The sequence below is a fragment of the Bos mutus genome, chromosome 18 (assembly GCF_027580195.1).
Source record: "Bos mutus isolate GX-2022 chromosome 18, NWIPB_WYAK_1.1, whole genome shotgun sequence".
Classification (NCBI taxonomy): domain Eukaryota; kingdom Metazoa; phylum Chordata; class Mammalia; order Artiodactyla; family Bovidae; genus Bos; species Bos mutus.
The window spans coordinates 8,697,078-8,724,083 of record NC_091634.1 but is presented as its reverse complement, the minus strand read 5'-3'; the positions used below and the strand labels follow the sequence as shown (position 1 = coordinate 8,724,083).

Here is a 27,006-nt window from a genome sequence, read left to right as displayed (position 1 = left end):
AGTGGAGGCTGCCTGTCTTACAGAGAGCTTATGTGGCCATCGTCTCCGTCAGCTCTGCTTCAATCACTGATGGAACTGCCCGGCCCAAAGCATGTGAGTTTGCAGCTCTTGGTGTGTCCCCAGCCCATGTTGTGGTTGAGGTTCAGGGAAGGGAGCCAGCTCTCCCAAGGTCACGCACCAAGTAAATAGAAGTGGGACTTCTATCTAAGCTGCTAACTTCAGGTTCACTGCCTGTTTCCATGATAGCTCATTTGCCACCCTGAGGGGGCTCATTCTTTCAATTAAAGTAACATAAAGGAGAGTGTTGAAGCTGGCAGCCCTGGTCGTTCTCAGACCATGTGCTTCAGTAGTTTTGCATTGCGTTTGTGCCAGAGGCCCATTTATCCCCTGTTTCAGAGTGAGGAAGAAAGGTGCCTGGGAAGAGAGAAATAGAAGATAAGCTCTGTGAGGGTAGGTGCTTTGAAATGTCCGATAATTGAGATGTGGGTTTTGACTGGTCACTGTGAAATTCCCAGTGCTTTGTTGAGTGGATGGAACGGTTGTACACTGCAAAGACCTGGGAAGTCCAGAAACCTGGGTTCAGTTCCCGGCTCTGCTCACTGGCTCTCTGGCCTTGGGTGCGTCACACAGTTCCTTGGCCTTAGGTCCCATGTGTGCACAAAGGAGGGGTGAGTGTGACTAAATCTTTAAGGACTCAACGTTGAGTTTTAACCTTACAGGATTGGGACTCCCCAAAACTTCGCTGTTTGGAAACACTCATTATCCTACACAGCTGCTGTTGAGACAGCACTTCAGTTGGATCCATGGGCACCTAGTTGTCATGAAAGTGACTGAGCTTGTACTGGAGGCCAGTCCTAATGGTTTCATATAAGGATCCATTTTGTAGTGGTTAATAGTTGAGTTTGAATCCAGAACTTCTTAGTTATCTAACCTTGGATACATTTCATAACTTCTCTGTGCTTCAGTTTTCTCACGTATCAAATGAAAATAACAATCTACGTTATAAGATTTTTGAGAAAGATGGGACTTTCCTGGCGGGCCAGTGGTTAGGACTCCTGGCTTTGACTGTGAAGGACCTGGGTTCAGTCCCTGGTTGGGGAACTAAGATCCTACATGCTGTACAGTGCAGGAAAAAAAAGAGAAATGAGATGAAGCACGAATAGGATCCATGCACAAATACCATTATTTGACAAATATAAATTACAGCCACAAAAGACAAGGAACTAAGTAGGAAATGGGTTGTGATAAATAAGATACAGCAGGTGTCTGTGGATGCCAGGAAACTCCAGAAGGACAAGCTAGACTGTGGGAGGAGCAGGTTTGCCCAAGCAGATTGAGGTGGGGAACAGTCTTAAGTTGTATCTTGGATTCTGACAAGACATTGATGTAAGTATAATGAATAGGCAGTTGGATTGAGCGGGATCATAGATTTAAATGACAAGTTCTGTACTGTGTGTCTTGCCTGGTGTCTCAGCAGTAAGAATCCACCTGCCAGTGCAGGAGATGCAGGAGACTTGAGTTCTAGTGCTGGGTCGGGAAGGTCCCCTGGAGGAGGGCGTGGCAACCCACTCCAGTATTCTTGCCTGGAAGTCCCATGGACAGAGGAGCCTGGCATGGGGTCACAGAGAGTTGTATATGACTTAGCAACTAAACAACAACAACTGTACTGTTAATTGAAAAAGAGAAGTATTTTTAGAAGCAGGAAATGGTCAAATCTGCCAAGTGGTCCCATCATTTATCTGGTTGCACTGACCAGAAACCTAGGAGCTCTTTATTTATCTCTGTCCTTTCTGTCTTCGTCCAGTCTGCTGGGAAGTCCTCAGATCTCTGCTTCAAGGTTTATCTCACCTGCCTTTTTTCATTATACCCATCATCTCAGATCACCTCTACAGTTCCTCCTTGGTCTCCCCGTTCCACTCTTGACTCCTTATAATCCATCCTGCACTTAGTAGCCAAACTGATTTAAATGAAAAACAAACAAACAAACATCTTAACATTCCTTCTCAAAGCCTTCCCGGTGATTTTCTGAGTGCTCAGATCTTTTAAATCTGGTGCCCTTCTTGCCCTGCCTGTCTGTCCTTGCCTGCATCTCCCTGGCTTGCTCCATTCAAGCTAACGGTCCTTGAACCCCTCTGTTCCTCAGATATGCTAAAGCTCTGCCTGTCCTTGGGGACTTTGTGTTTGCCCTACTAGAAATAGTCCTATACAAGATTTTTGCATTAGACTCTCAATAAATGTGGTTTGAATGTGAATTTGGTAGTCTCAGAATTTTTAATCATGAGTGAAGTTCATTGGCTTGACTTACTTTGCAGTATGTTTTGTGAATTTAGATTATGGTATAAAGATTGGTTCCTTCCTTCCCAGAAATTTAAAAGGTATTTCTATACCAGAAGTTAGAGGGAAGAGAATCCACAAATGCTTATGTAGAACCTACTTTATCCTCATTGAAAAAGACCCTGATCCTGGGAAAGATTGAGGGCAGAAGGAGAGGAGGATGACAGAGGACCAGTTGGTTGGGTGGCATTGCCGACTCAGTGGACACAAGTGTGAGCAAGCTCCGGGAGATGGTGGAGGACAGGGAAGCCTGGCATGCTGCAATCCATGGGGTCGCAAAGAGTCAGACACGACTGAGCAACAACATGCAAGGCAGCATGGGGGAGATGTTGAAAGAGGGAAAGAAGAGCACAGATCCTGGTTAAAACTGAATTTGGATCCCCAGTGCTGGACACCTGTTAGCTGTGAGACCTTGGACATCTTTGCTGAACCTCGGTTTTTTTCCTTTCTCAGGATAGGCATGAATCCTTTCCTATGGAAACATAATGGCCCATGCTGGGGCCCGTGGAGCCACCTTGCCTTTTAGGGAGAGAAACTATATGCAACATTTAGCGTGTGTGTGCTTTCTGAGAGAGGAAAATGGTGAACCATAATCAAGGTTTCAATGAGGCACTGTATGTACATATCTAGCTCAGTGCCTGTACCCTGTGAGCCCTCTGTGGATAGTAATTACTATTATTGTTACTGATAGACTGTACACAATATGTCATAATGTGACTTTACATTTATTTGCTATAGAGAGGCATATAACTTTATTTTTTCCAAAGATTTTCTTATGTGGACTGTTTTTAAAGTCTTTATTGAATTTCTTACAATATTGTTGCTCTTTTTTGTTTTGGTTTTTTGGCCCCCAGTCATATGGAATCTTAGCCCTCAGAGCAGGAATTGAACCCGCATCTTTTGGAAGTATGGAGCCTAAATCCTGAGAGGCATGTAACTTGATGAGCAGACTCTGGAGCAGTATTGTGCAAGTTGATATCTGCTTTGCTAAGATCCCACATCCCATGCTGCGGCATGGCCAAAAAAACCACCCAAAAAACACAGTTTTTGAATGCCAAGCACTGTTCTAAGCAACTTAATATATATATTAACTCTGCAAGGTTGGTAGTATTAGGCTCATTTTACAGATAAAGGAAGCTGAGAGTGGCAGACAAAATAATGCCTGTTGGGTAGCTGTTTTATCTTCAGCAAGGTCCCTAAGAACTCCGTGCCTCAATGGGTTAGTTTCCTTTTGGCAGCTGTAACGATTACCACAAATTTAGTGGCCTACAGCAGCCCAAATTCTGGAGGTCAGAAGTTTGGAATCTATTTCCCTGGGCTAAATGAAAGTCAAGGCAGGGCTGTGCTCTCTGGAGGCTCTGGGAAGAATTTGTTTACTTGATTTTTCTAATGTCTAGAAGCCACCTGCATTCCTTGACTTGTGGCCCCTTCCTTCATCTCCAAAGCATCTTCAAGCCTCTCTTCTCTGAGCAAAGCCCTTGCTTTTGTCATCACTTCGCCACCTCTGACCCTTCTGTCTCCCTCTCTAAAGGACCCTTGTGATTATTTGGACCCACCTGGAAAATCCAGGATAATTACCCCTGCCCCTCCCCCAAATGCTTAATTTGATCACATCAGCAAAATTCCTTTTGTCCTGAAGTAATTTATTCATGGACCCCAGGAATTAGGGGCATGGACGTGGCGAGAGCGGGGCTGCATTATTTTGTCTGACACTCTCAGCTTCCTTTATCTGTAAAATGAGACTAATAATGTAGCCTCGCGTTCTGGGAAACAAACTCACTCAGAAGGACAATGCAGATAGTGGAGTGGAGTTATTACTCCGGTGGGCCCAAGGCAGAGTCTCCTCTTAGCCAAGGACCCCAACCAGTTTTAGTGAAAACCTTATATACCCTAAGTGTACATGCCCAAAGCCACCCCCCAAATTCCGTGAAACTAGTCTGAACAAAGGAAAAGAAAGATACAATCAAAGTTAACCCGTGATTCATATGCCTTAAGCCTGGGTAGGTAACAGAAGATAATTATCAATAGTCCTGTGGTCATACTCCAATAAGCATAATAGAATTTATGATTCTATTTGGTTGCGCAGATAATTAGGGTATTCTTTTAGGAGACGGAGAGTCTAGATACAGGCCCTGGGGCTCTTCCATCCCGGGGGTCTGGTTTTCCAGTTGGTATGTCATTTCCATAGATACTGGGCATATAGCTCAAAGTCCACAGTCCGGGCCAAGATGGAGTCCTGCTTTCAAGATGGAGCCTGTTCTGTTTCCTCCTTCAATAATACTACCAACCTTGCAGAGTTAATACACATAAGTTGCTTAGAACATGGCTTGGCATTCAAACATTGTGTTTTTCGGGTGTTTTTTTTGGCTGTGCCTTGGCGAGGCATGTGGGATCTTAGTTCTCTGACCAGGGCAAACCCATGCATGCCCCCCTGCATTGGAAGTGTGGATTCTTAAGCACTGAACTGCCAAGGAAGTCCCTCAGTAACTGTTTCCTAAGTGTCAACTACTGGTATTTCATTCTGTTTTATGGCTGCCTCACGGGCTCCCCTGGTAGCTCAGCTGGTAAATCCACCTGCAATGCGGGAGACCCCAGTTCAATTCCTGGGTCGAGAAGATCCTCTGGAGAAGGAATAGGCTATCCACTCCAGTATTCTTGGGCCTCCGTGGTGGCTCAGATGGTAGAGAATCCACCTGCATCCGCCTGCAATGTGGGAGACTTGGGTTCAATCCCTGGGTTGGGAAGATCCTCTGGAGAAGGGAATGGCTACCCACTCCAGTATTCTGGCCTGGAGAATTCCATGGATAGAGGAGCCTGGCGGGCTACAGTCCATGGGCTCGCAAAGAGCTGGATGTGACTGAATGACTTTCACGTTGATTTTCCTAGCAGGTGCACACCAGGGCGCCGTGGCCTCTGAGCCCACCATCCCAGTCACTCCGCCTTGTTGTTGCCCTTCTCTGCTGCTGGTTCTGTCAGTTACTTTTAGCTGTGTAACCACTGTGTAAGCTAGTTCACTTCTTAGTCCCTGTTTTCTCAGCTCCAGAGTAGGGATAGCAAGGCACCAGCTCATGAGATCCTCATGGGGGTTAAATGGCATTATACAAGTGAAGAGTTTACAACAGAGGTGGGTGGTAGTGTGAGTGTTCACTGACTGTTAACTATTCTTTGTTGTTGTTTTTTTATTTTTTTGCTATCTACCAGGTTTATGTAATTCTGCTGGGATTTCTTTTGCTGTATCTGTAACAGCTACTGGATTAACAGTGTCATATATTTCCAAGCACAGTCATAGACGCTAGAGATACTGTGGTTTCTGAAGCTCGCTTACACTCTAATGGAGGAATGAGCAATGAACACATGAACAAATAGCATAACTCCAGATGTGGACCTATTTTGGATGAGGTGGCCAGTGTGGACCTCTCTTAAGATGGAAACAGTTGAGCTGAGACCTGAAGAATAGGTCATGTTTGAGGTAGGGGAAGAAGCAGAGAGAACAGCTAATGCCAGAATCCAGCAGCGGGAGCCGACGTGGCGGCGCTTTCTAGGATCAAGGATGGCCAGCCGGGCTGTAGGCGATTACCAAGGGCGAGAGTAGGATGAGATGGCAAGGCTGACGGTACCAAGCTGGCCTGGGAACCGTTGAAGGGACTGAGCAGGAGAGTGGCATGATCTGGTGTCGGAGCTCTCTCTTCCTGAGATGGGGACAGCGGCTTACAGAGGGCAGGGATGGGAGCAGGGAGGCTGGGTATCAGGGTGTTGCGGTTTTACAGGTGAGAAACGGAGGCCAGGGTAGGGTGGTGGCTGTGGAGTGGTGGCCCATGCTGCCGCGAACATCAGTGTGCCTGGTTTTGGCCCACCTCAGTATTTCTGTAGGCTTGATTCCCAGAAGGCAATTCCTGCCTTAGAGTGAGTAATGAGAGCGGACATTATTTAAGTGCTGATTACGTGCCAGGTACTATTTTAAGTGCTTTTCATCTAATTGAGCCAGAAATAAGCAGTCCTCTCAGGGCCCTAGAATGGTTAAGGATTAAAAACATACCGTGATATTCGGTGTTGTTGGCAGTTGAATAAAAAAACCTCCTGAGCAGTCAGAGTCCGAGGAGCTCTGTAGGATGGAGGGATCCTGGAGAGGCCGTGGGCTCCATGGGATTTCTGTCAGAGGTGTTTATATGGAGCAGGCGCTTGAAGACTTCAGAGAGAACACTGAGTCGGTTGTGATAAGGACTTCTTGAGGAAATGGTGTCTGAGTCGGGATTTGAAGTCTGCAGGAGAGGCTAGGCGAGGCCGAGGGAGGAAGACAGGGTGCGCGTGTCAGCCGGGTGCAGTGCTTCGATTTAAAGTCTGCAGGTGGGGAACTGAAGGCATGTTGGGAGGAAGCTGGTAGTAGTGGAAGATAAGGTGGCGGAAATGGGAGAGAGCCAAGACCGAATGGATTTAAACGTCAGCTTAAATTTTGTTTCTCTGTCAGATTTTTTTTTTTTTAATCAGAATCAAATCGATCACTGAGCCCTTTTGTAATTAAGGCAGTGGAGATTGAAGAGATGTTCAGGTAACTTTTATTCGGCATCTGGTAGTTGGCTGGGCCTACATTAGGTGGTTTTGCACACGTTTGACCAGGTCTTTGGGGAGAGTTAATGATACAAAGTAAGAATGGGTGTCTCCATTTTACAGATGAATGGAATGAGGTTCAGAGAGATGGCTCAGTTTGCCTGGGTCACCAGTTAGGAAGTGGCAGAGCCATAAATTCAAACCCAAGTCTTCACCCCTGAAGGGCGTTAGTGCTGGGCCCTGCCTGTTGCCAAAGGAACGGCAAGGAGAACAGAGCCTGAGAAGTTAGTGGGTTTGGGGGCATCAATTTCTCAAAAGCAAGCGGGGCTGGTCTAGCTATATCCTTGGGGTGATGGAGCAGCCAAACCAGAAAAGACCATCACTCAGACTAAGAGGGACCATGAAACCTGGAATTCCAGGCACAGCAGTGTCGGGGCCAGGTGAAGGGAGATGAAGAACAGTGACAGCAGAGACCTGGGAGGTACCGCTGAATGCATGGCTGCTCAGCCTGTCTGGTGTCAAAGGTTTGATGTGTGCACAATATCCTCTTTGGAAACATTGCTTGTTTATTATCTGTGCTGTTTCTGGAGGGATCAGAGTGCCTCTGGAAAGATGCATAGCCTCTTTCCTCCTTCCCGCTGCTGGTGTGATGCTGTCAACCTGTAATAAGAGACCCCCCTCATTGCTAGCATCTCTGTTATTTATCTTGCTTGTATGTCATAAGTCCTTTGCCCAGTTACTCTGGTTAAGTGGAATTGTCGCACGAAAGGCTCCTCTCTGCTAGGGTGTGGTTGACAGTGGCAGGGCAGTGTAGAAGAACAATAGTGAACAAGCTGGAACCAGACATATGTCTCTGAGGGAAATATTGTCAGAGTTCTTTCCCTCCCTCTGATTTTACCCTTTGAGCATACCACTGAAGGAAATCCCAAATCTGCTAGCATCAAGAATCAGTGCAGGACTTGATTTTATCAGCCCTCATTCCCATTCAAGATTTCTAGCCTGATGACATGCAAGTGTCCATAATTATTAGAACCATTTTTGGAAAAGAGTTTCTGCATGTTCTCCCTATAGTGGTACTACATGAGAATGGACTCATTTCCTAAATTAGGAGCAGACTCATTGGCCAGCAGACCCTGAATTTATGTGTGACTGTTCTTAGTTCTTACTCATCCTTGTCAGTGTGAATAATCATAGATTTGCTGCAGAAATATTAATGGGTTTGATTACAAGGTGCTAAGACCTGTAAGACCCTGATGGGGTTTTTCATGATGCAAACTCTTTATTTCCTGTTTCCAATTGGAAAAATTCTGATTCTGAAACACTTTTGGTTCAGGAATTTCACATAAGGGATTGTGGACCTCTGCTGCTTTCTGCTGACCTCACAGTTAAGTCCAGACTTCCTGGGATATAGCCCAGCCTCTGATTACTTTAAGCTTCCTCTTCTGTCACCCTACAGACTTAGAATGGTATAAACACTCCCCAGATGTCCCCTTTCTCATGCCATCTTGTGTGTGATAGCTTAAATAGTGCCCCTTCTCTTCTGCTGTCACACTAGTCCAAGCCATCGTCCTCTCTCAACTCGGACACTCTTCTAACCACCCCCCCGGCCCCACTCCATGACTTTCCATCTTGTTTAAAGTCCAGCGTCCTGACGGTGCCTTTGTAAGAGCCTGCATGGTGTGAGCCCTGCTTCTCTCTGCAGCCTCATCCGTCATTCTTCCCTTTGCTGTCTGCTCTTCAGCCGCTGTCTCTGCCTTCCTGTTCCTGGAACATGCCGCGCACCCCTCTGCTTCAGGGCTCTCGCACTTGGCTGTTTTCTCTACCTGGCACGTGCTTCTCCCAAATACTACCTGTGTGCTTGTCCTTCATTTCATTTTAATTTTTGCTCAGCACCTCTGTGGAATGGCCTTCACGATCAGGCTGACAAAAGTAGCATCGTCCATCACTGATCCACGTCACGCTTGATTTTCGTCACTTTTGGACATGTTATGTGTCTCTCTTTGTCTCTACAAAATACAAGCTCTGAGAGGGCAGGGATTGTGTCTGTTTTTTCACTGCTGTATTTCCACACTTTAGAGGGGTGCCTGGCATTGTAGGTGCTCCATAAACAGTTGTTGAATGAGTTGTTCTCTGTAGGATAGAGTGGAGCCTGTCTCTTTTCCAAGATCTGAGGTCTTGGTGCTTAAGTGCATTCAATGAAAACCAAGGTTACTTCTCTTTGTCTTGTTTTGTTCTTCAGTGATTCGCGGTACTTCCAATGTTCTCTCTCATCCTGTTAACAATGTCTGCCTTGTAGGCTTCGGGCCTCCCAGGTGCTTCTTGTCGGCATGAAGGGACTCGGGGCTGAAATCGCCAAGAATCTCATCCTGGCTGGAGTGAAAGGACTGACCATGCTGGATCACGAGCAGGTGAGATGCGCTGTCGCGGGATCACTGTCCTTCACGGTCTCCACCCCTCAGTATAAACACATGGAGATGGCGTGTGTTCCTGCTTGCCCCTTCGGGGCTGTGAAAGAGGAGGGCTGGCGTTAATGACACTGTAGCCGTGGAGACTGACAGTGCTGACGCCAGATTTGAATTCACTGCCACCATATCTTACATGGTCTGCCCGTGGAGACTCCCGTCCCCTCACTGAGCTTGCTTGTCTGTAAGGTGGAGTTACCATCTCCCTTGAAGGGTGATTGGCACCACAGTGCCCCCTAGTGGCAGGAACACCTCACCCAGAAGAAGAATTTGTGACAGAGGAGCCTGGTGGGCTACAGACCATGGGGTTGCTGAGAGTCAGACACTACTGAGCGACTTCACTTTCACTTTTCACTTTCATGCATTGGAGAAGGAAATGGTAACCCACTCCAGTGTTCTTGCCTGGAGAATCCCAGGGACGGGGGAGCCTGGTGGGCTGCCATCTATGGGGTTGCACAGAGTCGGACACGACTGAAGTGACTTGGCGGCAGCAGTAGCAGAGAGGGTAATGGAGAAGGCAATGACACCCCACTCCAGTACTCTTGCCTGGAAAATCCCATGGACGGAGGAGCCTGGTAGGCTACAGTCCATGGGTCGCTAAGAGTCAGACACGACTGAGCGACTTCACTTTGACTTTTCACTTTCATGCATTGGAGAAGGAAATGGCAACCCACTCCAGTGTTCTTGCCTGGAGAATCCCAGGGACGGGGGAGCCTGGTGGGCTGCCGTCTATGGGATCACATAGAATCAGACATGACTGCAGCGACTTAGCAGCAGCCACAGCAGCAGAGAGGGTAGTAGCGAAGGAGAGGGAAGCCTGGCATGCTGCAGTCCCCTGGGGTCGCAGAGAGTTGGACTTGTCTGAGCAACTGAACAGCAAGAGAGGGTAAGAGTGGAGACCCAGGGAAGGATGGTTCCAAAACTTGGAGGTCCTTGGTGTGGAAAAACAAAACAACAGTGGGCCGATAGCGTCTTCATTTGGTTGTGTGATCTGAGCATGGGGAACTAGGAGAGAACGCTGAGGGCGAGTAGCCTGCTTCTGGCTCCGCCTCAGCCTGGGGACGAATGCCACTCAGTGTCGGAGCCACCCCTTAGCTCTGCAGTGCGAGCGCTGGTGGTGCTTTCTGCTTGGCTTCCTCTGCAAGGCCTAGCTCCTCTGACTGGTTTTCAAAAGCCTAACACGTGGTTCTCAGTCCCATCTGTGCTGTAGAATATTCGGGTAGTTATTTAAGAATAAAAGTTCCCCAGGTGAGTCTAAAAGTCAGGGAGGGTTGAGAAGCACTGCCTTCGTGTAACCTGGTCCCAGTCAGCTTACCCAGCCTGATGCCCATCTCATAAATTTCGTAGTTCACGAGCACGCCTCAGTAGTTCTGCCTTTTACAGTTTGCTTGAGCTTTTGTCCCTGACTACAGACATCTGTGGGAAATTCTGAAAGAGATGGGAATACCAGACCACATGACCTGCCTCTTGAGAAATCTGTATGCAGGTCAGGCAGCAACAGTTAGAACTGGACATGGAACAATAGACTGGTTCCAAATAGGAAAAGGAGTTCGTCAAGGCTGTATATTGTCACCCTGCTTATTTAACTTACATGCAGAGTACATCATGAGAAACGCTGGACTGGAAGAAGCACAAGCTGGAATCAAGATTGCCGGGAGAAATATCAAGAACCTCAGATATGCAGATGACACCACCCTTATGGCAGAAAGTGAAGAGGAACTAAAAAGCCTCTTGATGAAAGTGAAAGTGGAGAGTGAAGAGTTGGCTTAAAGCTCAACATTGAGAAAACGAAGATTATGGCATCCGGTCCCATCACTTCATGGGAAATAGATGGGGAAACAGTGTCAGACTTTATTTTTCTGGGCTCCAAAATCACTGCAGATGGTGACTGCAGCCATGAAATTAAAAGACGCCTACTCCTTGGAAGGAAAGTTATGACCAACCTAGATAGCATATTCAAAAGCAGAGACATTACTTTGCCAACAAAGATCCATCTAGTCAAGGCTATGGTTTTTCCTGTGGTCATGTATGGATGTGAGAGTTGGACTGTGAAGAAGGCTGAACACAGAAGAATTGATGCTTTTGAACTGTGGTGTTGGAGAAGACTCTTGAGAGTCCCTTGGACTGCAAGGAGATCCAACCAGTCCATTCTGAAGGAGATCAGCCCTGGGATTTCTTTGGAACAAATGCTAAAGCTGTAAGTCCAGTACTTTGGCCACCTCATGTGAAGAGTTGACTCATTGGAAAAGACTGATGCTGGGTGGGATTGGGGGCAGAAGGAGAAAGGGACGACAGAGGATGAGATGGCTGGATGGCATCACTGACTTGATGGACGTGAGTCTGAGTGAACTCCGGGAGTTGGTGATGGACAGGGAGGCCTGGCGTGCTGCGATTCATGGGGTCGCAGAGAGTCGGACACGACTGAGCGACTGAACTGAACTGAACTGAACAGACATCCCAGGGAGACAGTGCTGCATGATGCAAAAACTTTGGAATCGTGCAGACTTGGGCTCAAGTCCCACCTTCTGAAGCTGGGCAAGGGCATTAACCTCCCAGAGACTTAGTTTATACATCTATAAAATGAAGATATTCATTCCCACCCCTTAGAGTTCTTCATTTCAGTTACATCAGCACGCATCCAAGAACACCTGCTGGCTGCCTTGGAGTAGTCTAGGTAGGGGCAATAGAAAAGTCCACAAGAGGGACTTCCCTGGTGGTCTGGTGGTTCAGACTCTGGGTGCAGGTTCCAGCCCTGGTTTGGGAACTAAGATCCCACATGCCATGTGGTGCAGGGAGGTGGGGGGAAGGGAGGGATGCACAAGATTTGTTTCCCATTCTCAGTTTTTTCCAGAAACCAGAGAAGGCTCCCTGACTCAGGTTGTGTCAGGGAGACATGAAAGGCTTCCCGGAGTGGTAAACTCAGTCTTAAAAAACAAGTAGAGATTTTTCAAGGTTAGAGGGGCTGTGTTTTAGGCAGGGGACATTAGCACAGCATGGTAGAAATCAAAAATAACAAGCAGTTTGGTATTTGTAGAGCATGAAGCCCAAGGGATGGGGGTGAGGGCGCAGATTGCAGGTGAGGGCCAAGTCACGAAGGGCCTGCTGGTAAACTCCGCTATGAGCCTTCCCTTACTTCTCTCGGTGGCGTGGAGTCATCGGAGAGTTCCAGATGGGCGAGGCGGGCCTGAGCTTTGGGCCTTGTGTAGATCACTGATACCGTGTAGACTGGATGGCACAAGGCATGGGACAGAAGACTACTTAGAAGGCTGCCTTAGTAGTTTAGGAGAGTTGGAAAGAGTGAGGAATGGCAGTGATGATAGAGATGGCGAGAAGCACCCAGAGGTGAGAGGTGCTTAGGTGGTAGGGGCGGATGGATTCTGTATGGGGAAGCAAGGAGTAACCACGGCCACTGCCATGAACTGGAGGTGCTGGACACTGTGCTTAGGGCGGTAGGTGTAGTGTATCATTTAGTCTTCAAAACAGCTCTGAGATGCAGGGATTATCATCCCTCTTTTACACATAAGAAAACAGAAGGAAAGGAGGTGAAGCATGGCCCACCCAAGGTCTCAGTAGTTAGTGGGAGCACCAGAACCCAGGCCCCGACTCCTGGCAGAGCCCACCTGCTTAGTCCCGTCACCTGGTGGCTGCTGTCAAGGAAATGTCGAAGATACGAAGACCAGGTTTCTGGCTCTGGTGACTGAATGGGTGACTGGTGGGCTCATCAACAAAGACAACAAATGTAGGAATCACATATGATTGGCCCCTGGGATCTACAGCAGGAAATATCCAATGGACAGTTTAACATAAGACTCAAATGGATCAGGACGTCTGTATCAGTAACAGCAATTTGAGAAACAACAGTAGACTTTGGTAGATACTAAAAGGTATGGAGTTGGTTTATGGAGCTACATAGAGTGAAAATATGAGTGATTCTGAATGGAATCCTGAAGACAGCTGCACTGAAGAGGGCCATATAGAGACTGGGGTGTCCGGTGAGGGGGAAGGAGAGCTAGGAGCTGAGAGGCCAAGGAGCAAGGCCCAGATGACCCAGGTAAGCCAGGCAGAGTGTTGAGTAAGTGCATTGCTTCTAGTAACGTCGTCATTTTCAGGCTTCTCTGTCCATGGGGATTCTCCAGGCAAGAATCCTGGAGTGGGTTACCATTTCCTTCTTCAGGGGATCTTCCCGACCCAGGGATTGAACCTGGGTCTCCCACATTGGAGGCAGATGCTTTGATCTCTGAGCCACCAGGGAAGCCCCGTTTTACATGGGATTTCTTCATATTTGCTCAAAATCACACATTTAAGTCCTTGAGCCGGGATTTGAATCACAGATTTGAATCCAAGCTTGATTATTCCAGAAACCGCTATGATGTACAATCTCTCTGTGTTGTGAGATCCCAGGATGGGTCACAGGTACTGTTAGACGGCTGGCCTGAAGCGGGAGGAGGACCAGCGCCGTGTGCTTGGAGACAGGATCCTAGGGACAGTGTGTGCTGTGCATAGTTGGCAGGAGAGCAGGATTTCCTCTACTGAGCCCAGTCTTGGTGAAGGTGGTGAGGTCATCCATGGAGATGAATGATTAAATTAGATGTTTGATGTGTGAAGAAATGCATTTTGAACAGTGGAATCTAATCCTACTTGTGGCTATCAGGGGATTATATTATCTGTCTTTGAGGCTCTCTTCTGGTGATGTCCAGCCTTCCGAGTGAAATTGTCCCTCTGCTCCAGCCTCTGCTCATCTCACCTCCTTTCTGAGTTTTAATTGAATTTAAGAGTTCGTTTCCAGCGTTCTTAATTGTGTCTGATTTTTGCATCGGTTTGATTTGAAACCACTTGTAGGCAGGGAGTGCATCTTTTAAGCTACTTATGTTTTTCTATGAATGCTTCAAGTTGGGCACATGGTAGGTATTTTTGGTCAATTCTTAGCACTCATGATTATGTCATTTTGTTGGCAGTTAAAAATTAAGAAAGCATGTACTTTTTTGTTTATAGAGTGAATTTTCATTATAAACACAAGGGGGTGCTCTTTAACCATCAATGCCCAGTTTAAAAAAGAAAAAAAAGTTAAATGTCTGTTTTAAAGCTTCGGGAGGAAAGAATATAGGGAATCTGCGTTGGACAGATTCCTATAGAAACAGTCGTAATACAATTAGATGGTAGATATTTTAGTTACTCTTTAAAATGGAAAAGTTCAGGGGAACTTCCCTGGCTGTCCAGTAGTTATGACTTTGCTTTCCAATGCAGGAAGTTCAATCCTTGGTCCAGAAGCTAAGATCCCACATACTCTTAGCCAAAAAACCAAAACATAAAACAAGACACACTGTAACAAATTCATTAAGGAATTAAAAAAATAAAATGGAAAAGTTCATTTGTTATTTCCTGCCAAATTCAAATATTCAAAAAAAAAATTCCTTCCCAGGTATCTCCAGAAGACCCCGGAGCCCAGTTCCTGATCCGTACTGGGTCTGTTGGCCGTAACAGGGCTGAAGCCTCTTTGGAGCGAGCACAGAATCTCAACCCCATGGTGGATGTGAAGGTGGACACTGAGAATATAGAAAAGAAACCGGAGTCATTTTTCACCCAATTTGATGCTGTAAGTTTCATAGAGAATGTAAAGTCTACTGGAGGAATTAAGCCCTAGTTGTATGTATGTTAGGTCCCCTGGGGTATTAGACTCGCAAATCTGAGCTTTTCCCCCATATAGTTTGTAGGCTGTTCTGTTCTTCGCTTTTAGTATTGGGTGGGCCAAAAAGTTGCTTCGGGTTTTTCTGTACTATCTTAAGGAGAAACCCAAACCAGGTTCTTGGGCACCCCAAGCTGTTGCCCTAGTTAGGTGAAGTCTTATATTACCTTAGTGCATATATGCCTCATTAGTGTGTGGCCTTAGTTTACTGTGTGTGGGGGGTAGGCAGACCCAGGCTGTTGAATCTGCTTTAGCTGCTTGTGAGTTGCTGCCTTTTGGTTTCTTCTTTGGGCATATTTCCTCCAAGACCAGCTTTCATCATTGGTGTTTTGTCTTCCTTCCAGAATCTCCGCACACAGCTTTAATACATTTCACTGCAAATGTTTTCTTCCAAAAACTTAACAAGTTGGTGATTAATTTCTGTAGCAGAGTCATTTTTTTGTTAGAAATATCAAACTCCAGTCTGTGTTTTGTCTTTTGAAAGAGCACACCTGATCTTGGTCTGTCTATATCTCTCTCCTCCACACAGCCGCTTTGACCATGTTGCCATGGACAACTAGACAGAATCACTGCAGTCATAAGCCAAATGAAGCATATCCGACCTCACTTGATTTTACTGCCAAATCTCTGCAGAGGTGAAAGGATAAGTGAAATTCTGCTTCAGTGTCTACACGACCTTTCAGACATGGTTCCCTCCGCCCTGGAAAAGCTTAGTAAATGTTGGATAACCATGTAATAGTCAGAGATGATCTGCTTGGTTTTTCAATGAAAGACCCATTACATGAGAGGTTAGGATTTGAGTTTGGTTTCCACGCCGTTGTATCTCATATGTGCATGTATTCAAATGTGGGCTTCAAAGGACGGTTCATCTGTGCGTTTTGTCCCTTTAAGATTTTTTTTCACTCTGTTTTGTAAGTCCAGGTATTGGAACATTTTCCATTTGGACATAAGTCATCCTTCATTTCTTTATCCATAGCAACCACATTTGGTTTCTCTAGGTGTCCTTGAACTTCTAGCCACTAAAGCTTTGTTAGAACCGAAACAAGGGGTTGTTGCTTGTATTAATCTGAGGCATGTTCACAGGGCCAGCGTGACTTGTTTGAGCCGTGTTTGACTGGCCCTCATAGGTTTTCACACTCGATTTTGACTGCAGAGCTCCGTTGAGACAGTGTGCATGTTCAGCCGCACCTGTCTTGTCTTTTAGATTTGGTTTCTCCCTGGGTGGCTGCGTCCTTTGAATGGCAGTGGAGACACATGTTTCTCTGAAGCAGTTATGTCAGTGTTCAGGCTCCCAGGCAGCAGCAAAGAGGTTTATCAAGTGAAAACATCCTTTGGTAATTTTCTTCTCCAACTTTCTCTGTTCAGAAGAAAACAAGTACGATTTAGAAGTTGTCTTCTGCTCCTGATCACAAAACTTTTCCTGAAAAGATGGTGTCCTGTGCAGTAAAACTTAGCCGTTTCCAATACCTCAACTTACTGGAACATGACCTGGAGGCCTCAGAGCAACATTGATGATTCCCCTGAGTGAATCACCAGCTCATTGTCTTAACTCTGAATGGGAGGTCACTTGGGCTATAACCTTTTCTTTTGTCCTTAAATTCAGATTAAGTTTCACATCGAAAACTGTGGAAAAATAATCTCAATGGGACTTGTGTACCTTCTTTATCATCACACATCAGTCAAAAGAAGGGGGGGAATAATGCCCTTGTATTTAAACATGACCTTTGGGTAAATTTTAAAAACTGGTTTTGTTTCTTGCTGTAGCTTAATCAGACTTTAATAGGTGTAATGATTTAGAAATAACTTACTCTGAGTTATATTACTGTCTTTTCATGAAAACTGTGAAGTGTGGTTTATGTATGTTCATGGTTTAGGGGAAACAAATTCATTGAGTGCCTGTTACTTAATAGCTCAACGTGTTTCATTTTGGTCGCGGAAGGTGAAATGATAGTCTCGATAATTTACATTTTCTGCACACTGAAGCCTGCAACTGTTCTTTTGTCTTCTAACCTGAGGATCCAAAGAACCTGTTGTACCAGTTTGAAACCGGCTTTAGACATGCCCAGAGAGACTGTTCATTACGGTTTATTTAGACATCTGGGCGGTGAGTCATGGTCTGCCTAACTCACATGCAGCCACTTTCTTTTCTTCTGCAGGTATGTCTGACTTGCTGCTCCAGGGACGTCATAGTGAAAGTTGACCAGATCTGTCACAAAAATAGCATCAAGTTCTTTACAGGAGATGTTTTTGGCTACCATGGATACACGTTTGCCAATCTTGGAGAGCATGAATTTGTAGAGTAAGTTGAGGGAAAGAAGGAGAGAACATAGCATTTTAAAATGTACTTTTATTCACAGGTAGGAAATGACTGAAATGGTTAGATAGCATCACCGACTCAGTGGACATGAATTTGAGCAAACTCTGGGAGATAGTGAAGGACAGGGAAGCCTGGTGTGCCGTAGTCCATGGGATTGAAAAGAGTTGGGCGTGACTTAGCGATTGAACAGCACAACGGCAACAGGAAATGACCCGTTAAAGAAAAGTATTTTACTTTAGGACTTAGAACTTTGGGAAATCAGTTAACAGCTTATTGACTACACAGATTGTGTGTTCAGAATTGTAGGAGATGTGGCTCCTGCCTTCCAAATTGATGGTCTCCTCTAGAGCAGGGGTCCCCAACTCCCAGACCCCCGACTGGTCCCAGTCTTTGACCTGTTAGGAACCAGGCCGTGCAGCAGGAGGTGGGCAGAGCTTCACCACCTGCTCCCCATCACTTGCATTACCACTTGAACCATCCCCTGCCCTGACCATGGAAAGATTGTCTCCATAGAACTGGCGGTGCCCCCCCAACCCCACACCGTGCCAAAAAGGTTGGAAACAGTTGCTCTAGATCATGAGACAGGCATTTCTAAGGTGATCAAAGCACACCACAGGGGTGTCTGATCAGTCTGGATCAGACTGATTTTGCTTTCTGTTTAGGAACGACTTGATTAGATTGTATACATTTGTTCCCCAGCTTGGGCTTGTGTGTGTTTAGGTTTGAGAGCTAATAAAACTGAGTACTAATTAGTTAGATGGGCAACTCTGGAGGCACTCTTAGCCAGAGTCTACCTTACAACATCTCTAGGGTCCAGAGGCAGCTCTGGTGGAACAAACAGACCTCTTCTTGCATCTTGAGGTTGCAGATCCTGATAAGTCTCACATGATGAGACCTACCATATTTTGAACTTACAGCTTCTAGATGAAAGATGGTGATGATACCATTCTTGTAAGATGACAAGAGTTGGTTTGGGGGCTGTGACTTTTGACCACCGCCTTTCCAATGAGGGATAAAGAGAGACCCTGTGTGGTAGTGAAGCCCCCACCAGGAGTCAAGACAGGAACTGCTTTCTTTCATTGAACTTCTCAGGGGAGCCCCTGAACTCTCTTCAGTTTGCAGGTTTCTTGCCTGTGAAGTCAAGATGGGGGAAGGATAGACATGTTCAGAATCTCTTGTAACTCTAATGTGTGATGGCTTTAAGAAAATCTAGTCTTTGAGCATGTTCTAAATGGATAAAGAAGTCACTGTAGAGAAAAGAAGGCCAGATTATTTGAAGGTGAGCTCCCCATGGTAGATGGGAGGAATTGAATTCAGGGAATGTTTACAGCATTTCTTGAGAACATACTATGTGCTTGGCAGTCTGCTAACAATTGGTTATTTCTCTTAATAATCCTGCAGAGGTTATTATTCCCACATAGTAGGTAAATGCCACATCAGGTGGTCTTGGCTCCTGGGCTGGGATTTGAGCCCAGATCAGTGTGAGATGTTGCTCTTAACCACCATCCATTCCATGCAGTGAGCTGGTGATGCTCTTTTTGTTCTCATGGCATAATTCACAGAGTAAAACTCGATTCCCCCGCTTGTCATCCTCTAGGGAGAAAACCAAAGTTGCCAAAGTCAGTCAAGGAGTAGAAGATGGACCTGATACCAAGAGAGCCAAACTTGATTCATCTGAGACGACCATGGTCAAGAAGGTGTGTTGATGCAGCTGATTCACTTTGCTGTACAGTAGAAACTAACACAACATTGTAAAGCAACTGTGTAATTGTGTTGTTGTTTTAGTTGCAAAGTCATACTTGTTTTAGTTGCTAAGTCATATCTGACTCTTTTGTAACCCCATGGACTGTGTAGCCTGCCAGGCTCCTCTGCCCACAGGATTTCCCAGGCAAGAATGCTATACTCAGTAAAAATTAAGAAAAAAGTTATGTTGGGGGGAGTGTTAAGTCAAAAAGCCCTGGGGTCCTGTAGGCTCCAGGCCATAACCAGGAAAGGAAACATGTAGTCCTGAAGGGAGGAGTCTGGACAGAGTGGGCCAGCGCTTGTCCCCTTTAAAGGGGGGCAGATATGCTTAGTGCCAGCTAGCTGTTACCATGAGGTTGTGTGTTCAGTAGCTAAGTCATGTCTGAGTCTTTGCGACCGCATGCAGCATGCCAGGCTTCCCTGTCCTTCACTATCTCTCAGAGTTTTCCCAAGCTCGTGTCCATTGAGTTGGTGATGGCATTCAACCATCTTATCCTCTGTGGCCCTCTTCTGCCCTCAGTCTTTCTCAGCATCAGGGTCTTTTCCAGTGAGTCAGCTCTTCACATCAAGTGGGCCAAATTATTGGAGCTTCAGCTTCAGCATCAGTCCTTCCAGTGAATGCTCAGGGTTGATTTCCTTTAGGACTGGTTTGATCTCCTTGCAGTCCAAGGGACTCTCAAGAGTCTTCTCTAGCACCACAGTTTGAAAGCATCAGTTCTTCAGTGCTCAACCTTCTCTGTAGTCGAACTGTCACATTCCTACATGACTATTGGAGAAACCGTAGCTTTGGCTATATGGACCTTTGTAGACAAAGTGATGTCTCTGTTTTTTTAATATGCTGTCTGGGTTGGTCATAGCTTTTCTTCCAAGGAGCAAGCATCTTTTAATTTCATGGCTGCCGTCATTGTCTGCAGTGATTTTGGAGCCCAAGAAAATAAAATCTGTCACTGTTTCTGCTTTTTCCCCATCTATTTGCCGTGAAGTGATGGGACCAGATGCCATGATCTTAGTTCATTGAATGTTGAGTTTTAAGCCAGCTTTGTCACTCTCCTCTTTCACTCTCAAGAGGCTCTTTAGTTCCTCTTCGCTTTCATAGCTGAGGCTCTTCATATTTCTCCTGGCAATCTTGATTCCAGCTTGTGAGTCATCCAGGCTGGCATTTCACATGGTGTGCTCTGCATATCAATTAAATAAGCAGGGTGACAATATACAGCCTTGACGTGCTCCTTTCCTAATTTGGAGCCAGTCTGTTGTTCCATGTCTGGTTCTAGTTGTTGCTTCTCTCAGGGTCAGGTAAGGTGGCCTGGTGCCATCTCTTTAAAAATTTTCCACAGTTTGTTGTGATCTACACAGTCAAAGGGTTTAGCGTAGTCAGTGAAGAAGTAGTAGATGTTTTTCTGGAGAAAATGTGGACCGAGTGATGCCCAGAGGTGATTTTTCTTTTCTTTTTTTTCCAGAGGTGATTTTTCAAGAGAGTGGGAAATGTAGAATTTTTTCATATGCCCTGTCCCAGACTTGTTAATGCCAGCAGCCTTTTTGCATGCTGTTCCCTTGCGCCGTGTAGAGACTGAAGAGAACATGTGCCCTCCTTACTCACCTGCTGTGGGCCAGCAGTTTGAACCTTTGGGGTATGGAGTAGCATAAAGAAGACTGTTGTTGAGCATAAGCCATTACTCTTGTACAGATTTTTTTGTTTTCAAATTGGTAGACAATTTAGTAGGCTCCTTAATGGGCAGGGAGACAGTTTAAACTTGAATTGCTTATTGCTTTTTTAAAATAAAGTTTTTGTTTTTTTCCCCACCAAATAACCTTTTAAGAAGAAAGGTCTTGCTATTGACAAGTGTTCTCAGGTGTATATATGTATTTTTTTAACGTAGTTTATGATACTGTAATTCATTTTACATAAGAAAGAGTGGAAAGGGCATCCGTAGATAGATGATGGTTTCATAGCTAGTGCTGGAATTTGAGAAGGGAATTCACGTGATGAGGAAAACAAATCCAAGTGGCCAGAATTGGTTTTGTTAAACCAAGAGGAAAGACATGGGCAAGCCCATATTTACTCTTTACTTTGTAGATTTAAACGTTGAGAAAAAAAATCAACTGGTCAGGGCGTTGAGTTAAAATTGCTCTAAAGGGGGGATTCTAAGAGTGCAGAAACCACAAAAGAGACTGCAAAAAACCACAAAAGTGGAACTCTTGAGTTTCCAGCAAAGCTGCGCTGGAGATTTTCTTTCTCTTGCTCTTTATGTTTGTGTTGGAATAGTTCGATGCTGTGAGTGCGATACAGAGGAATTATTAAGCCCTAATTTTAGTGTCTATTCACAGGACCATAATTATCCAGAGTGAACATTAGTGTTTTGGCCAAAACTTGCGTCTTTTTCTTTCTTCCTTTCTTTCTTTCTTCTTGAGGCCCAGTCAAGCTTTATCTGAATGGCTCCGTGAGTTTGGTTGGGGGAGATAAATTGTTAACTAAGGGAGGAGGACAAAAGCAGCTTTGTGGGTGCTGTCAATTTATAAATCACACCCTCTTACAAGTGTGACACTTGGCCTTGGTGTGAAGGGTTTTATGGCTTAAGGGCCTTCTCTGATTGAGGCAGGCCTTTCACATTCAAATAGAGAGAGCCCTAGCTTTGTGAGCCCTGCACAGCGGGAAGTTTCCTGGGAGTCAGTCTGCTGGTGCCCACTGGGGCGAATCTGGAAACCTCTTTTGGGAGCCACTTTAGTGAGCTATGAGGAGAATGTGGGCAGCCCTGGCAGGCCCTGGGTGGCCTCTGCGTACCATTCTGCGGGCTCTTCAGGCACACAGCTCTTTGTGTAGCCTCTTCCTCCAAAGGGCCCAATTTGAAGGTATCAAAATATTCCCCAGCTGACATTGTTAGTCAGCTGTTTCATGGGGACAATTCAGGCTTGGATTCCAACCCTGAGCCGTGAAGGTCGTGAGGCATGCAGGGCATTCCTCATGACAATCTCCGGGATTCCAAACCTTGTCTTTGTGTGGCCTCCCCGGGAGCTGCAGAAGGCCGGGGGCTCGGCCACCTTGCAAGAATGTGCCGTCTCCATTTTGGCAGTGACTGCTCCACAGTTTTGAAGTTTTCCTCCAATTCAAAAATCCCTGGGTTTAGATTCTGCCCTTTCAACTAGCTGGGCTATGCTCAGCCTTGCAGGATGGGGGTGGGGAAGCAGCCACTTCCTGTTTCCTGTGAAAGGCTTCTGCTGAGGGTTCCCTTCCCCTCCCCCTTTTCCTTAGTCTCAACCCTATGTTGTACACCCACTTGTGCTTGAGGGTACACATTGTGCTCTGAAATTAGAAACATTAAAAAACAAAGAGGAAAAACAGAGCTTGTGGTTTTCACACCGTCTAGGAAGATGCTTGGCCGGGCCTTTCTAGCACCTGTGCTATGGTGAGAACTACAGTGGTGGGCAGATGCCCAGCCCAGAGACTGGTGCTCAGGAGGACACTGTGCGCTTCCTTTGGTGCCCAGGAGGAGTCACAAGAGAGATTTCCCCAGAAACAGGTCTTGGGCACAGGCGTGAAGTGGGTACCCATATACAGCACCTAAAGGAGATGGCAGCGGTTTTATGACGAAGTGTCTGGAAAGGTTTCCCCGAGGAAGAGTTGTCAGAGTTGAAATGTGAAGAACAGACTGGCAAGCACCAAAGCCAGGATCCGCACCCAGTCACAGGAAACAGGGTCAAGAAAAAGCTTAGATGTTGAGACTCTGACTTCCCTGGCTCCAAACAGCCAGTTCTTTATGATTCTGTGAGTTGTAAAATGCCTCCTGTGTACAAGGCACTGCATTGGGTGCAAGGAAGTACGTTAGTTGTCTTGTCTCCATTTACAGCAGACCCTGAAGCCCAGAGAAGTTAAAGGACCTGCCTGAGATCACACAGCTGTGTCAGAAGGAAGGACTAGGTGGGCTTCCCTGGTGGCTCAGATGGTAAAGAATCTGCCTACACTGCAGGAGACCTGAGTTCGATTCCTGGGTCAAGACCCCCTGGAGAAGGGAATGGCAACTCACTCCAGTGTTCTTGCATGGAGACTCCCATAGACAGAGGAGCCTGGCGGCTACAGTCCATGGGGTCACAGTGAGTCAGACAGGACTGAGAGGCTGACGCAGGGAGGGGAGAACACAGGCAGTGGCCTAGGGTGCAGGTGCGCTGTATCACCACAAGGTGCATCCCCTTGGAGTTTCCAGGATGACTTGAAGTTGGGTTAGGATGCCGGGGTGAAATATGTGAAAATCAGGATCACTTCTGAAAACTTACGGGATGAATGACGACCAGTGTGCTCCCACATTGCTGTTCATGTTTCTTTATTGTTAGGGGGCTGCCGGACAGGAGTGGATAGATTCCTGGGGGTGGATACTCTCTGTGATAGCTTTTTAAAGATTAAACATAAAGATTTGCTTCTGACATGCTAAGGAATACAGACTTAATTTTACCCCTTCTGAAGTAGTGGGTGTCTAATTTTGGCCCTGGAAATCCCTTTTTTCATGAATTAGTTGTGAAATTCCACAGTTGAAGAGTGATTCATTGTTTTGATTTCTCCTTCCTGAGACATTTGTTGACAACTCTCATCCTCCTCTCAGCCCTTTCTTTACAGCAGCATTCCTGGTGGCTGGCTAGTGTGGCTCCCCCTCTCCTGTGGCATGTTGATTGCGGCACCCATTGCCCCTCCGATGACTTGGCAGTGTCTCCCTCGTTCACATAAACTCCATTTGACCTGGGCTGGGGAGTTGTGTTCCCAGCTGTGTCCTGGTGCAGCGCCCACACGTTCGCGTTCAGGACAGGTTCAGTGCGCGGTGGTAGTGGCTGTTGCAGCAGCATAATATGACCCAACTTGGGAGATCATTGTCATTGTAAAAAGAATTTGTTCATTAGTTAGAAAGGATTTAACTTTCTTTGTGATTGAATAAATTGATTAGTGTTGTAGTATGTTAGTTCTCATAGTTGAGGTTATTTGAACTGAGCTGAGAGAACAGACTTTTAAAGAAGACAAGGTTCTTGGCGAAGAATGTGTAGAAGTCTGTTACTGAGTTGTTGCCTGGACCAGAACTTGCAGTCCAGAGAGTTCAAAACTCACTGTCAGAGTGACTTGGTATGTTTGTGGCTGGGGGGCAGGCAGGGAGGGGGCAGGGTGTACATTGCAGAGGATTTGGTGGGAAGCTGATGGCAGGTTTTCCAGGTAGAAGAGTTTTGGAGCGGGTGCTGCTGGTGCCTTGTCTCATTGGAGAGAAGTTTCTCGGTTCTATGGATGAGGAATAGAAGTCCCTGCCAGCATCACAGCACAGTGTGTGTGTGATATTTGATACACAAAAATCATGTGACATCAGTGCAAGTTATAAAACATAACAATAAAGCAAACACTATCCACCTTAATAACGAGAAGGTTTCCAGGACCCTTGTACCAATCTGCGTGTTCTTTCTCTGTCTCCTCAGGTCTGCTGGTACATTTGTGTGGATTTACTAAGATATCCAGAAAAAGTAGATATTATAAGCCGGCTTGGCATAGTGTTTTATCATGTGTTTGTAAATCTCAACAATGGAATGATGCTTACTAGGTGATGATGTAGGTTAGAAATTAAGAATGTAGAGCGAAACCACTGTGAAACCACCACCCAGATTAAAGCAGAAAACACTATTGGGTGGTCGAGGCCATTTGGATGCCCCTCGCCCACATGAGTAACCTCTGTCCTCAGTCATGTTTCTCATTCCCGTGTATTTCTTCTTCCTGCTCGCCTATGTTTCCAAGCAATACAGAATTGTTTGGCGTGCTTTTTAATTTCTTACAAATTGGTTTCACATGCTTTTTTTCCACATGCTTTTCTAAGAGCAGCTTTGTGAGGACATCTGTGTTTGTGTGTAGGTCTGGAGCTTTGCTGTCCATTATGGTAGCCACCAGCCATGTGTGGCCATTCAAATTAAAATTAATAAAATTTAACTTAAAAATTCAGTTCTGCAGTCTCACTAGCCACTTTTCACATGCTCAGTAACCACACACAGCCTATGGCATCCATATTGCAAAGCACCCATATACAGAGTGTTCTTGTCATCATTGCAAGTTCTCTTGGACAACAGTCATTGCAAGACAGTTTTTTTGGTGGGTTTTTTGTTTATTTGTTTTGACCACAGTATTTGTTGTGTGAAAACAGTACTATTTATTCTCCTATTAACAGGCATTTAGCTATGTAAGCTATTGCTGTTACAGATGGCGTTGCAGTCAGTGTTGTGTGCGTGCATAGATAATCTCTTTGGGTAGGTGTGTGATTTCTCTAGGGCATAGGAGAATTAGAATGTGCACACCTTCAACTTCACCAGACTCTAAAAAATAAGTCTTAAGGCATTTTCTCTATTTACATTCCAACCCAGCAGCATGTAACAGTAACATTTGGTAACTTTGGGCTCTTTTGCCACTCTGCTGAGTGTGAAAACTGTCTCAGGTTGTGGTTGTCAGTTGTTAAAATGCTTTTGAAAACTATAGTCTCTGATAAGCAGGTGTGGAAATTAGACCTCGAAATCTGTAGTTTGAAAGTTGTTTCAATTCTGATTTACATGCTGCTTTACATCCAGATCTTTATCACTTGTTATAGATGTTCAGCCTAATTTTAAAAAGTAAAATAGGGTACTTCCCTGGTGGTCCAGTGGGTAAGATTCCATGCTTCCATTGCAGGAGGCACGGATTTGATCCCTGGTTGGGGAACTAAGATCTCACATGCTGTGCGGCACAGCCAAAAAAAACCCACAAAAAACAAAATGGTTTCACAAGTTCCAATGTGGAAAATATAGAACAAACTGAGAAAATGTGAATCCTGCTACCCAATAATGTCACTATTCTTTTTATGCATGTACATAATAAATTGGAGTGCTAGTTAATATATGTAAATATATGCAAGACATACATAATGATCTAATGTATGTGGCATATATATATATATATGTATTGTCTTTTCCTTTTTTCACTCCGTGTATTTTCATAAGCACTCCTCAAATCTTTGTGTCTACTTTGGAGAGCATGCTTCTGTTCTACTCTATTTTATTTATTGAGGTATAGTTGGCATACAATTGGAGAACATGATTTTTAAGTGGCTGTCTGGTAGGTCTTCCTCGCTTTGCCTTGGTGTGATCTATTGAGCCAGTTCCCTATTGCATAGAGGTTATTGCAGTCTCCCACTATCTAAATGGCTCAGCGAAACCCCTTAATTTGATAGCTGATAGACTGTGTGGAGAATTCATCTTTTATATTTACTGTTGGGCTTTCTGGCAAATGAAAGGCAGGTGGGTCTTATCAACTCCTGGGTATTTGTTGAAAATCTGCTCCATTCAATGCTATGCCTTTCACTGTGGTCTCTGCCTCAGGAAGCTGCTACCCAGTGTAGGCTTGTTATGAGTCTTAACTAGACTCTCAGATTGAAATCCTCAAGGCCCAGAATGATCAGGGAAGAAAATGGACAGTGGAGGGGAGTGGGTGAGGCCTACCAGACAGGGATTCGTGAGCGGAGGGCATGGTGGAACAGGAGGGGTTACTTCGTTTGGGTGAATGGTGGCAGCTGCTACCTGGGAGGCTTTGTGGCTGCTTCATCTGACGGCTCTTCACTCCCTGAAAGCACTGTCAGGCAGCATATTCTCTTTATAAACTCAATGCCGGTGAGGTGGGTAAGGTAGGCACCGCCTTTTGCATCTGTTCTACTACAGATTAGGCAGCTTGGTTAAGTTTTATTTTTGTTATGAGCCACAATAGTAGAATTTGGATACTTTGAATGAAAAAAGGGGGCATTAATTGAAGGCAGGCTGCAGTAGCCCAAGAAGCATAGAGTTTTATTCCTGTGATCTGAGAAGAGGAAAAAACCAGGGCAGCTGGGAAGCCCTGGAGGCAGCAGGAATCTGGCCTTTCTCTTTAGAGTTCTGCCATGAATGTGTCTCTA

At 45.6% G+C, this 27,006-nt stretch overlaps 1 protein-coding gene across 2 annotated transcripts in view; it reads left to right on the top strand.

Annotated features, from left to right (window-relative positions):
• The window catches only part of SAE1 (SUMO1 activating enzyme subunit 1), a 62,785-nt gene that overhangs the window by 3,969 nt on the left and 31,810 nt on the right, over positions 1-27,006 (top strand). For both annotated transcript variants that reach the window (XM_005900932.3, XM_005900929.2), the window contains exons 2-5: positions 9,176-9,287; positions 14,761-14,934; positions 17,181-17,323; positions 18,939-19,038. In XM_005900932.3, coding sequence (XP_005900994.1) covers positions 9,176-9,287; positions 14,761-14,934; positions 17,181-17,323; positions 18,939-19,038 — 529 coding nt within the window. The remainder of the gene's footprint in view (positions 1-9,175; positions 9,288-14,760; positions 14,935-17,180; positions 17,324-18,938; positions 19,039-27,006) is intronic.